At 36.7% G+C, this 14,616-nt stretch overlaps 1 protein-coding gene across 8 annotated transcripts in view; it reads right to left on the bottom strand.

The window, feature by feature from the left end:
- VPS13B (vacuolar protein sorting 13 homolog B) overlaps positions 1-14,616 on the bottom strand; it is a 423,643-nt gene that overhangs the window by 107,575 nt on the left and 301,452 nt on the right. For all 8 annotated transcript variants that reach the window (XM_057366267.1, XM_057366269.1, XM_057366268.1 and 5 more), the window contains exon 34: positions 8,371-9,073. In XM_057366267.1, the coding sequence (XP_057222250.1) occupies positions 8,371-9,073 (703 nt within the window). The remainder of the gene's footprint in view (positions 1-8,370; positions 9,074-14,616) is intronic.

Genomic DNA, 14,616 nt, shown 5'->3' with positions numbered 1-14,616 from the left:
TTTAGGGGCTCAGGACCTTCATTATGAGAGTTCTCAATTCTGGCATTATGGTCTTAAATTATAAAAAAATCAATCAGTGTTTATTATCAAGTCTGCTATGTTAATTACTGAACGTCTGTCTAATCCTTAGCAACTTCAGGAGATTTTCTTGAAGCTATTCTCTCCTTTTCAGTCAATTAAAAATTGCTATAATTGCTTTGAGTTTTACTGAATTTATTCCTTTCAGGAACAGGATTTACATACTCACTGTTATAGTCAACATATGGTATTGTGGTATCACAGTCATATGTGGACTGGGTATATAAAGTCAGCTTTGGAATTTGTGTTTCTTGACCTTATCATGTGATTCATATAAAACTTGGCACATATGAACCCTTATGTGATTTCAAAGAACCTACTGAAACCAATTGATCATGACTTTAGATCTATATGGAAAAGATCAAAAGTTAGCACATTCTTTTGTTTTTATTTGATCAATTTTCAGGCAATGACTTTACAGCAGTATTTGTCCTGTATGGCATATACATTACAGCCTTTTCTTCCCTCTACTCCTGCTATACATTTATAAAGTTAGCTCTCAAAAGTTATTTAAGAGCTGTCACTGCATACAACAGATACRTATATTTTCCATGAGAATTTCTACATTTTTTATGGTTCTTAACCCTTTCCTTTAATTACAGTAACCAGAGTGGTGTGGCACACTCCCCTTTCTGTTGTAACTGTTTTAGGGAATATCCTGTTTGTCTAGCATTTGTCTASTGTACTGAAAATACTACTACTACTGCTGTGCATCATCATCATCATCCTCTCTACCACCAAGGTACACATTTTCTTCCAAAACACAGATTTCTAGCTGTTCTGAACAAGGATGTTATCTCTGACTTGGATCTATAAAATAGTATCTTGTTTTGTGCTGGTTGATTATCGCAAACAACTAACATTCTAATGTTTTTCAGAATCCATAGTGTAAAGCATTGTAAAAATTACTGAATATTGCTCAATGAATATCACTGAATCGATTAMATTAATCTCTAAATTACTGTTCTTCTCTAAGTATTAATATAAACATTTAGGTGTACCAATATGGCACAAAGCATTGCAATACACCATTATTTTATCTCATTTCTGGAAGATACCATCACATACTGTATATAGCAACCTATTTTCCACCAGTTTTTCAGAACATCCACTAAATTTACTTTAACATTTCTTTTGTAAATATACTTACAGGTAGTCTTATTATCCTAAGATATGTTTATGTTATAAAATACCTARTAATTATTTCAAAGTTGTAGCTCTTTAAAGTTGAAAATATCTCTGATGAAGAGAACTTACATAGCAGAAAATCCCTGCATGACCTATTACATTAACTTTACAAACTGCCCTCAGGCCACTGGGAACTGCAGCACTTAAGCACAGAACCAAAAGTTAAAGCAGCCATGGAACTCTCAGGAGATTGTTTTGCTCTGTCAAGTCTCCAAGGAGTGCAAGACTATCATCTCTTCATCACCTGGAACACTGCAGGACTGGGATATGTGAATACYGATAAGGACTCCAAAATTTATATATTAAGAATACAACACAAAGAAACCTCAATGAACAAAATTAGCCCCACAAAATATATTACTTTTAACCCAGCACTGATCTTACTGAATTCAAGCATTTATTTAATTCAAGTGAAAGTGAGTTAATTTAAGAAACTGGAGTATTGCATTGACAATTTTGCATCAGAGGTAATAATATCAGAGGGACATGCAAAGAGCCAGCTTGAATGCTTCCAAGCCAATGTAATTTAGTTAATTTGGAACCTCGGTAACAGACTTGGTGTCCAGCCAAATATGCCAGTTTTAAGTCTGTATGTAAAGAAAGCTAAAATCCAGAGGTCTCAAAACTGACTATGCTTGTGTATAACAAAAACTTGAGGGGAGTTCCAAATAAAACGTATGAGAGTAAGACACATGTATAAACATCAAAGGTCAAACAACCAAAAGATGTGTATCCCTATCAAAATATCTTCTAAGGTCGAAAACAGCACATACATTTTCATACGACCAAGGATCATAAAAGGAATAAACCAGGATCAATCAATCCTATGCCAAAAGCATAAGAAACATCACAGAAGCAATTCAATGAAAAGAAAGGAATTTTAGAATGAAAACTGAGGAATTCATGATGAGGAGAGCTATTAGAAAAAGGACTCTTGTCTCTCAAGGAAATGATGGAAAYGTTCAGAATGTTTAAAAATACACTTGACAGAACACTATAAAATATACAATTGGGAACAATTATGCATCAGCAGGGAACTGGGCTGAATAGTGTATTATAATAGGTCATTTCCATTTCCATTTTCTATGATTCTTCCAAAAATCAACACTTGAATTTGCAGTTATTTGTATAAAGAAAATGCTGGAGAAAACCCAAGGGATGCATATATAAGTAAAAGGAGAGGCTAGAATTACTCCACAGCAAGCCAAGAGAGAGAAAAGAAAGGACTGAGCAGCGAGAAGCAATGAAGATGGCCAGAAATTTTATCCTCTACATCATGTGAAAAATTTGTCTGTGGCAGCAAAAGAAAAATGGTGAGGCAAATATCACAGATCAACAGGACTTTAAATTACATGACTATAATTTAAAATCCGTAAGACTGAGAGGCTGAAGCCTTCAATAGATCCACATTAACCTTCCTCTCTTCCCTCTAAAAAAAAATAAAAAAAACTGTCTATTTTTTAATTCACCCAAACATCCAAAGCCACCATGAGCCTTGCTGAGATCCAGACCTCAGCTCTAAACTTTGGTTTATGAGGTATCTGCCTAAACTTGATTTGAATTTGCAAGCTTCTGAGTTCATTGCTATTCCCTTGGTCTTCTGTTAACAAGCAGACAGCAACACTCAAGAGTTCTGAAGAGAACAGGGAGTAAGGAGAAAGGGAATGAGGAAGGCAGGAGAAATTTCACATCTTGAAGATTTTAATTCTCCAAGATCTGTCTTTGTTCCTCTTTGTAGCTGAAGACCAGGCCAGCTCAGGGGGGATTAGGCTGTGTGAGGCTTTAATGGGGAGGGGCTGAGCACCCCAGAGCCCCCCATGAGCCCCAGGGGACAGGGCTACCGTGTGGGATGGCAGCTGGAACTCCACCCAGMCCAAACCAGCTCTGCAATGTGCTTTTACTTCAATGGGTGAATCATATTTTGGTCTGCAGTCAATTTTAAAAGCCAGTATGATGCTGCAATCACCTCTGTATTTGAAACTCTGAAGTGGAACGTTTAGTCTTGTTTTCAAAACGATTTCCACTGGAATTCAAAGAACACAAGTGGAAAAACATTTCTGCTAGCGTACTCACAAGTGCTGTGTCAGGAAGTTCAAAAAGAAGCACTTACAGTAACCTGAGGAATGCACATTCCCAGGCCAATTTGGCTTTACGGGTGGGGGCTGCATCGTTCCCCCCTCATCCGCGACTGCAGATGTACTGGACCGTAAATACACTCAGAGGGGAACAGGTGACACTCTAGCAGAACTCCCTCAATGCTGCTCTAGGAAAAAGCCTTAAATCCTGTCTCTGCCATGTAGGAAGCACAGGCTGACACAGAGGGAGTTAATCAGACTTCCCGCCAGAGCCAGCCTGTGCTGCTCTTCATGCAAAAGCCTGGAAAAGGCTTTCCATTAGATCAGAGGTTACATGTGGTCTTAGCTACTGCATCTGCTCTTCATGGACCCCCTCCCCTCAAAGGCGTGGGTGTCAAATAAAATAAAATAAAATAAAAATCAAGAATAATTCTGGATGGCCTCACAATGACTGTTTTTTTTGCAAATGAGTCGGTGGTGGAAGTTGAAGAAATTCCACGCATAACAGATATTTACTGAGAAATTTCTCTCCCTTGAAACAACCAAGCACCACAACCTCCTCTTARAAAGTAAACAAACAAACAAATAGAAAAAAGACTTTTCAAGAATGCCCAGAGCACAGTGGTCAGGAAATGAGGCAATTTTGTATCTGGATTACATTACCTGAAACAAAGCAAATAAAGATGTAAAAAAAAATATTTATAAAAGCAGCTTATGAGATTACATTAAAAACAATTGCACCCACTTTTATTTAAGTAAAAACGGCCAAAACTCTGTTTGCAAAAACTAACAGTTAGCAGATGCCTTTCTGTTAAATATAGGATGAACATTTAATAAAAAGGGTAATTTTACAGTGTCTTTTAGACTATTTTTACAGAATCCCACAAGTAAACTCAAGGAGCAACTTGTTTTCTTAGAGCCACTTTTTAAGAAGTTAAAATTTATTCCATTAATTTATTTACTTTGATTTAAAGTTCCTGTACATTGCACCAGCGTAATTTCAATCAAGCTGCAYAATTTCAAAATACAAATGAAGCAGTTCAGCACAACCATAATAAAACTGACCGAACATTTCAACATCCTAAAAAGTTTCCTGCTTCTACAAACTGATTTGCCAGGGGAGTTGGTTGGAGAGAAGGGTGGAGGAAGCACAACCATTGGGTCTTTAGCTCCCAGGCAAGCAAATACTCCCACATACAGACACCAGCTCAAAAGAAATGTGCCTCTACTAACTGCTAATTAATAAACTAAGAACAGTTAACTCTTAAATAGCCTATTTGCTCCTATTTCATTCTTATTTCTTTCATGTTTCAGAAATTAAGCCAAAAATAAATAACACAGCTAGTGACAGAGGAGCCAAGTTCTTTGGATGAAATTTGGTATTTCGACCACTGTACAATGCTSTGTCTCACAAAAGGAATGATAGTTTAATGTGCAAGATTGTGAATTTTATGCTCTATTCAAAATTAATAACAAAACCCTTGTCCCAAATGAAATACATATGGCTTCATAACAGTATAAAAATCTTCATTTCTACACAATGTTCAAAGCAGTAAACCATCATGAAGCAGTAACCCTTCATTCTGTCACCAGCCCAGGAAGAACTATTATTCTCTTCAAAATTCCTATTGGTACAGTTTGAAAGGATAATTTCCCTCTTTTATACAAAGGCTCATAAAACAGACAGTCATCAAATTACCTATTAGAAGCAGTTCTAAAGTCTAGACAATTTTTGCTGACTTATATCTAAACAACATATTTCTTAGAAGTACACTAAATGGGTGGTGAGGGATGAAATGCACAACTAGATCCAGACTACTACCAGGTAAAGAAAACCTCTATTTGCCTCTGCCTTGCAAAAATTTGAAAGTTGTTTCAGAACTGTAGATTTTTTCAGCTATTGAACTAACAGTATGCAAGTCTTCAGAATCTCACATCAAAATTGATACAATTTTTCCAAATGCTTTAAAAYATTCCTAAAATACTCTTACGCAGTGTATATGGTGTAGAATCCATAGAATCCATAGAATGATTTTAAATGGGAGAGATTTCACTAGCATGTTTTGAATGCAATGTACATATTTTATATATAGCTTAACTATGTAAGTTTAAGCATGTTATTTTAAGTAACAAGAAATCAAYCCCATAGGATTACCAACAAAACTTTATAACAATGCATTCTTACTTTTGCCCAGACAAATCTCAATTTTTAGGTTGCRATCCAAATTTGCAATGTTACAGGTCTGAATTTCCAAGTGGCTGCCGTGGTGTTCCCTATTTCCATCACAGGATGGAACGCACACAATATTTTCATTAGGTCTGTGATTTGGTTGGCTGTTTTTTTGTTTTGTTTTGTTTTGTTTTCAAGGGGAATATGCTCCCTTAGTTCTTATAATCCAGGTAAAAGACCTCTTTTATGTTTAGCTTATGTTCTCTTCTCCATTCTGTGTTAGATAATGGCGAGTTAGTTGCATCCATACATATACACACAAAAGCAGTCTTCTAGAGATGCTAACTGGAAATATGGTTTAGCAACACTCACTGCAAATTAAACATTTTTTTTTTCTTCCTATTCCCCAGTTCTTAAAACACAGAGAAATACAGGAATATAGTGCATATGTATTGCACAGAGAGAACCTAACTTGGTTCCTTCAAATAAACTTTATATTGTTCTTCATGTGGATGATGCATCTCTTTCAAACAAAACTGCCAGCAATTAATCACAATATCAAGAAAAGCTGGTGTGATTGATGAACCAACCGCAGCAGCACAAAAAATGCTGCAAAGAGCTCTTTCTTCTGTAATATATGATACACAATGTATGGAGTGTGTGTAATATGTACACACATGCATATACACATATATATTACACATACAGTTCATGGCTGTTTTCCCTCTGATACCAGTTAGAAATGAAAAATAGCAATTTTCAAAATTAACATGTTACTACAGCAGAATGACAACACTAATTTTAAACAATGCAATCAGAAGCATAGCAGGTCTTCTTAAACAAGAGGCATAAAAACTTTATACTGCCTATTTTGCTGAATGAATTAGTGTGTAACTTGAAATGTGGTTTAATTTTATTAACTCATTAATACATATAGGATAGTATTTTTAGGCACTAGAACTTTGGCACCCACCTCTCAAACTCTTTGAAAAGAGCACTACTGCTTTGGCAGCAAGCACAGGACTCCTCATACATGAGGAAGGTACTTATTACTGCCCACAAAGGCAGCAGGATAGGAGAAGAACTTTGCCTTCACATAATATCTGCATCCTGCTTATACACTTTTTCACATTTGCCTGACATGGAGATATAAAGCCAAAGAACAAGGTAAGACCAATGTAGGGCTAATCTTTGGTCATCCTATCGAGCAACCCATGGTGACTGAGGAGCTCTCAGGCTTTAAGCTCTGATTCGCTTTGTTATTTAAACTTCTGCATGCTTCTGTGCTCTCTGATCCACTTTCGATTTATAAGACAACTTTATTACAGCCTGTGTTTTCTAGGCTTGCTCCCACAAACCTGAAGATAGTGAAAGACTTCAKGAGTTAATAGTAGAAGCAGAATGGACAGAACTTTGCCTAGTTGATTGGTGGTGGCAGCTTGTACAAGGACTCACTTGAATGCCTCAGACATGAGAAATGAACAAGTTCTATTCCATCTTTTCAAAGCACCAACTTAACAAAGATGTGATCTTAAACTTAGACCTACTCCAAGCTTCCTTCAAGCTTTGCTTGTGAATTTTCTTCACATTAATTGCTCCAATGACCACATTTTACACAGCATTTAACATGGGAATCTGGAGTAAATCAAATCCATAACATAGATGTGTTTTGTTCAAGGCAGGACAGGATAGGAACAGCAGAGAAAGATTAAAACAGAAAAAGGATAAAAAATGTGGCAGAGAACAAATCTCCCTGTTTAAAGTAACTTCTAAACTTTCACTGCCTAATCTTCCTCACTGTTTAATCCCTCTTAAAAGTTCCTCTACAAGTCAGATTTCTGACAACAGATAATCTTGCATTTTTAGTCTTTTGCATAAGCACATTATTTGAATGCTAATTTTTAAAAGATACAATCTCATTCAGCAAAGATTTGGTAAAGCTGTGTAAAAATGTATACTACTTTTCACAACTGCTGTGCTGTGTGAATACTGTTGAAGAAAAACTAGCACTACCTAGAGCTCTCATTCTGAGAATAATTTGAAACCCCAGATCATTSTGGCTGTATGTTCACCTGGATCACACTGCATACTCCTTTAACACTTGTTTGGGGTAACACTCCATAACGACATTTCTCATGAAATCATTATACCAAGTACTGGCTGCTAGATAAATGAATTGCAGCCATTTGATTTCTCTCTTCAGCAGTACACACAAGGCAGAAAAAGAGTATTTCAAAATATTTTCTACTTTGAACAGTTATTTTAGCATCTCTCATTATAATCTTTGCATATGGAATTTGAAGAAAAAAAAGGCACTCACTAAGAGATGAAACTTCTTGCAAAACCCTATTGCTCAATTGAATGAAAACTTAAAATACCTGACATCACTCGATGTCGTTTGAAAGATCACTTTGTTTTTTTTACAGCTTATGTCCAAAACACCAGGTGCTTCTACAGTGTTTATCTTTACATTTTATTGGTAGGGTCGTAYAGGAAAATATTGTGACATTCAGTCATAAAAATGCTCTTTATGAAATTATCTTGGCTTACAACTCTTACTTCCTTAGAAAATTTTGAGAAGTTACAGCAATGCAACAGTCCCTGTCACAATTGGGTAATGGGAAAGTAATACTAAGAAACAGGAAGAACTGKCTGCTAAAAGGTTAGCTCTTCATTAATTTCAAACATTTTACACACTTAACTTGATTCAGCTGYGAGGTATAATCCTAAAAATATGTGTATTTAGCAATTGATATTTAAAGACCTGAAGTCCTTTCAGCTGTCTCCCACCCTTTGTAACTCCGAGATGTGTAATCGTGCTCACAGTYATAACCAGGACTGAATGTTAAATGCTCTTACCTGTGCACTTGTAGTCTGAGGCGACTCCTTTAAGGCTGGCATCGAACACTGATATTTCCACTTTTTGCTTTCTGTGGTGACAGCTGAGGAGCACAGAGGGCTGTGACACAACGAGGTAGAGAAATGGCTCTATCTCTAYGTCCCCAGCTCCCCTGCGACCGGGCTGCCGTACAATAGTTATCCCCAGGGCTTGTCGAGCAGATGACCTTGTGGAAGCGTGCAGACTTTCCAGGGACAAAAGCCCCGTTTTTCTCCCAGCAGACGGGGGRACATTACTGTTCAAAAGATCGTCTGCTGTGACAGAGGAGATGCATGGCTGACTAGGCTTCTTGGTATCGTGGCTGCTGCCCGCGACTGTTTCTGGAAGGTTCAAGGAGCTTTTACTTATCTTCTCACCATCTTTCTGATCTTGCACTGATTTTGATTTAGGTGAAGCAGTGCACGAGTAAGTCATCAGTGAGATTCGACTCGCTGTAACAAAAATGTCAAAGGGGATGAAATTGAGATTCTTGACAATGGAAGAYTGGCGGGAAGGACGGGCAATGCGGTGCTGGCTGGTACCACTGTGCTGCTCRATCTGAATGATTCTGATCTTAACGCTGTCGCTTCCAATCCCACTGTCCTGTGCCCCGCTGTAACGGGAAGAAGTCTCAACTGTTCCTCCATCAGTCACATCCATCTTCTTCTGYTCTTGTTTGGAAACCTGCAAAGGAAAATGTTATATTAGCTTCTGATATCCATATCCCAACTATTTCCATTTCAGTCACAGCAAAAAATCACTACATAAATATGTCAAAAAGAGAATTATAAAAAAAAACCCCTGCCAAGTTGACTTAAACACAGTAATCACTCAAAAACACAGCAGGTGTCCGTTCCAATGAAATGATGACTCACAATAGCTGAAGAGCCAAAAAAAATATGTGAAAGAGAAAAAAAAAGCAATAAGGATTTCTAGGCTTGAACAACAYTTTTTTGAAAATTAAACTSTTTTWAAAAAAACTCTAAAGAATTYATAAGAAATGSATGCATTAATATAAGCCCATATATCTGTGAAATAATGTATTGCAAAGAAAAAGTCTAGTTAGAATTGTTTTCCAATTTTGAGCACTGATGCTCAAAAAGTCATCYTTGTCACTAAAATTTTTACTGTGATTAGATGAAATAGAACATAATATGAATCCACTACATAATCATAAAAAGACTAAATGGAAATTATAAACTGAGATTTATAAAAAATACAGTGTAAAAATATAGAAAAGTATTTTTCTTGAGAGTCATGGAAATGGCAGCTGCCTTATATAAAACACCAAAGTTAAAGGAAACATCAGGACTATTTAAAGACTGTGTCAGTGATGGGTGTTAGTTCTTACCTTACCRAGGCCACATATGGTATTGGCAGTGACATTCATAGGTTTCACATGAGAAATAATTCCATAGAGAAATATTTCAACAAGAAAACACACCACTGACAAAGAATGTTCCTTCTATCACAACAAAATGCAAGAGTGAAAAAAACCCAAAAAGTTGCAAGGTTATGTCCAGAGACCTCACAGCCTCAGCTCAAGAGACAGAGACATCCCAAGACAAAAAAAGCACTTCAGGAAAAACCACTTTCAACRCCACTCATGAAACCAGTAGAAATCCTATCAAGAGCTGAAGGACAGGGTGGGGAGCATATACTAAAATATGTGGCAAAAAAAAAAATCTGCAAAAATTCAATAATAATTGACTAATTCCTCAGATTCATATGAAGGTTAGAGTCATACATTCACCCTGTATAGCTTCCACAGCATAACTAGCACTTCCATCTGTGCAGCTGCAGAAGAGTTTGTGCTCTGCTCTCTACAGGAGTTARCACAAGAAATGCCCACCCTGATCAGATTCGTGACCCACCCAGCCCAGTACACTTCTGATAGCACCCGGGGGAAACTCTGTGAAGAGACACCACAACTCTGTACATTTTCTGCAATCTCCAGCCCAGGCATCCACAGCTGTTGCATACAGGATGCCAGGGGTTTGTGCGGTCGTTCCAGTAACCATTTCTGGGCTTGTCCACGAATTCATCCACCTCCCTTCTGAACACACTGACAGTGTCTGCTCTCCACAACCTTTGGGGCCAACAAGTTCCAATTTTTTTTTTAATTGCCTTAAGCCCTTTCCTCCTAGTGACATGGTTTTTCCCTGATCTTTGGTAGTATATTAATTGTTCAGGTCAATTGCAAACTGTGATCGCAGCCCCCCTCAGCCTTCTCCTCTTCAGACATGGAAATCCCAGCCATGGAAAACCTCAAAAAGGTGCTCCAGCACCTTTAATCTTTTTAGCTTCCCTTCTCTACTTCTGTAACTCCACTATGCATTTCTCAAGTACTCTAAAAAGCACCCAAGAAGTGGAATCATTATAGAAATGAAATGATGTCTTCAGTCTTCTTCTCAGTCTCCAACCTGATGTCCAGTATTTTGCTGGGTTTTTTGGCTGACAATGCACATTGAGTCAAGGATTTATTTTCTTCATTCCAGGACCTATTTCAATAATTTCTTATCTTCTCCACCCTACTCAATTTTCAAAAAGGGRAATATGAACTAGGGCAAAAAGTACCTTATGTTCCTCTTCAAAATAGAATAATTAATTTTTAAAAAATGATCAGYAACTTAACTATAGGAATGAAGGGCAGTGAATTACTTAATGTCTTCAAATTTCTGGGGTCTTTATGCAGCAATATTATTAGATTCTACTTGTACTGCAGAAACTGGGTTATGAGGGGGGTAAAGAAAAGCAGGCTTTTTAAACCTTCCTTTATATTGTGCTTTATGGAACAAAGGGAGCAATCCTCTCTYCTTTTCTTTAAAGGAATGAACATACTAAAAAAAGTATTACAGAGGAAATCCTAAAACAGAACCATTAACTAGCTGAGATTTTCTTTGAAAAGGTTTTTGCCAGCTCTGGTTACAATCTTTTCAGATTCACTYATGTACATATTTTTCAAATAACCAATAAAATTCTTTGCGGCTGTTTTCTATGGCAGACTCATATCACTGACTTGTAAATGTGATACCACTTTTAATGCAGCCTCTGTAAAAATAACTAGAGACCATTTTAATGAATCACTATATTGTGAGCCAAGAAATCCTCATTCCTCCTGATATCCTAGCAAAGTTAGGCTATTTACACCTCAGTCTCTCTGCCTGGTAAACTATAAAGTGCTTCATCCACATCCTGCACTGATGCCACTTTCAAAATTGGTACAGATGGTTTCACTGCTCTGTATTGAGGCCAAGCAGAAGGCAGAAAGAATGGAACTGTGACAAAATCCTGCTGTATTGTTTCATGGAAATGCTGYGTGAAGTTGAGGGCATATGCTGCTAAACCCCAGCAATTTTTAATTGCTACACAGGAATCAGTTGAGTTTGAYGAAAAATGTTTTCAGAAAGCATGATTCAGTGGTGAATGACTCTTATGTGTAATAACTCTTATGGTGACTACATGGTATTCTCTTGTTCTGCTCTAGCAGCTACCTGACATTTAGGTTATGCATGACTTGACCAGAGGAAATGAAAACACAGCATCATCCACTAAGTGACCGCCTTCCAAGGAGAACAGCTCTGCATGTGCATGACCAAGGGGAAGGAGAAATCATAGCCCTTCTGGCTTCTTAATGGATCCTCTCTTCTCACCCAAACAGATTTGAATTGAATCCTAGTTATTTTCCTCTGCCTCTTTTTATAATTAAATATTTATTAAATGTTCTGGTCTATGCAAAGCATCTCAAGGAAGGTAAGACAAGAGCTCTGCCTCCATCCCCAGTCAGACTATAGCTTCACTCTGCAGATTGCTGCAAGGGTGCTAATTGGTCCCAACTGCTGAGTTTCCTGTTATGAGGACATTTGACTACAGAAACTTTACTGAGACCCCAAATCAATTCATGCAGGTCACTGAACAGCACTCAGAAAGCAATTTCTGCTCAGTATTAAGCAGTACGGAATATGAACCAGTGCCCAAAAGGTGAAAGACACCATATCCTATTACAGTYTTCCATGCCACCCGGTTCCACAATGAAACTTTGACTTATGCATGGTCTTACCACATATATTATAAAGGTTGAAACACATGAGCAATGATTTACAAGACAGCTGTATGTAACACAACTGGGTAGAAAATAAAAGTGCAGAAGTATCACTGGAACTTCTTGCACCMATTTCAGCTCAGTAGAGCATCAAGCCTTCCAAAAATATTTCACAGTTATCCTGAAGATATGCTTAGTAATAAACTGGGGAGGCATTCAGGTATTCCTCTAATGGGATAAGGAGATGAGAGAGAACGACTCTCGGTATAAAAACTCTAAAAAGTATCTTTGCTGTATTAAAAAATAAAAGGGCCAATACTTTAAAGATGTCAAGAACAGCAATATCATCTTGCTGTTAGCAAATGTAATGGTAACATTTATCATTGGGCTGTATTTTATCAATTCTCTTACTCTTTACATAACCCATTTAAAAYGAACAATAAAAGTTTTCTTTAATTAGCTACTGGTGTGCATTAACATGATCATGATTAAACCATAAAAACCAACCGTACATTACTCTGGTCCCTTATCCCATGTGGTTTAAATTATTTTAGTTGAAAATGTACTTTGAGTCCCTTTTAAAAGTTCGACCTTCTGCTTTCAGAGAATTAAATGCATATTACTATAGTGGAGAAGATAATGTTTCAGACCTCCAGGCATATATTAAACACACTGGCAGCACATTAGACAAAATGCTTTACTTATTAGATACTTCCTATTCTAAACAGTGTCATCAAAGGCTAAAAACAAAATCCATATAAAAGCTGCACAATGCTTCCACACAGAACCTGTGCCAAAATCCCTGTACTTTCCAGCTAATGAGGAAAGGATGTGTACTCTTAACATATGAATGTAAGATTTTCCAAGCATTCACTTTAGGAAACAGGACTATTGATTCCACATGGCTTATGTTAAATGAAACTGTATTGGTAAAATAACCTTTAAGATATTTGGCATGATAACTATAATTAAACAGTATTCAAAGGAATAAAACAAAAGGGAATTTGGTTCCACAATGGCTAATTAAAATAAAATGAAAAAACACAGCATGTCATCTATCAAGATAAATTGTTATTGTTTAAGAACTATTTAAATACTGTTAAAATATACTTTTAGATAAGATCTGAAAGGACTGGAAAAATATTTGTGGCTTAAAAATGGATAGTTTGGTGAAGAAAAAAGTATAGGACGCTGAAATTTTAAGCTGAGATAATAGCTTTAAAGCTTTGAGCATAACCAGATGGTACTTAAATCAGAGGTAGTCTACAGTTTCACTGTCAGAATAAGTTGCAATATGGAAAGGTTTTCAATAGCTAGAGAAAACACATCAAGATGATAGTTTASTTCTCAGATCACTTCAGTGCATTTTCTTGTCCTCTCACAGTTATACATCCTATCAATACTACACACCATAGAAAAGGTGTTGAAAGCTACACTGGTAGCTGGGAAACTGTGGTTAATTCTTCCTTTTCATGTGTTGAGATAGGTAATGTGACTAGCTTAACCTCTTGAATTCAGTAGGGCATGTGGCACATATAYCTATCAAGAGAAAGGGCATGGAAATGGCATGTCCTGTAGAACACACACAGATAGGTACATCGTAAAATCAAGGATCAATACATAGATTTGCTTTTCAGCACTGGCAAGCAGCCCCATCTAAGGTCACTGCAATTTTAACCAGGTAAGTCTTATCTATTTTCCATTTCTGATAACAGTATTTAGATGGTAGGGAGATATCTTCAAAGTTTTCACTCCATAAAGAGCAGGAATAAAAACATCAAGGTAAATACACAGCCTAATGCTTTAGACCAATAATTAACACATTTTTCAAATCAAAGAGAGGCGTTTTACAACAATTGGCAGAATTGCCACGTTACATTTCTTAATCTCTCAAGAATTTTCAACAATAACAAATGAAAGCATGTGCAAATTTCACTATAAATATTTTTATGTTCTTTTTCTGGTACTTGACAGAATAATGCTTTAATTAATAGAATAACTGTAAGCAATATAAGCTTTGGAAGTTCAGCCACTCTAGAGGAAAAGCATCTACATCTGCATATTTTTTCCAGCTTCTCATATTAATTATGGTTATATAATGAAACTATTGAAGTAAAATTTCCAGTCATTTCTTAAGTCTGATCAAAACCCTTCAGCCAATCATGAGCTCATGCTCCACATTACA

Source organism: Malurus melanocephalus, unplaced genomic scaffold, assembly GCF_030028575.1.
Source record: "Malurus melanocephalus ecotype Western Australia unplaced genomic scaffold, MMel_1.1 scaffold_62, whole genome shotgun sequence".
Taxonomy (NCBI): Eukaryota; Metazoa; Chordata; class Aves; order Passeriformes; family Maluridae; genus Malurus; species Malurus melanocephalus.
Note: the sequence above shows the minus strand (reverse complement) of the source record. Positions and strands in the feature narration are given on the sequence as shown.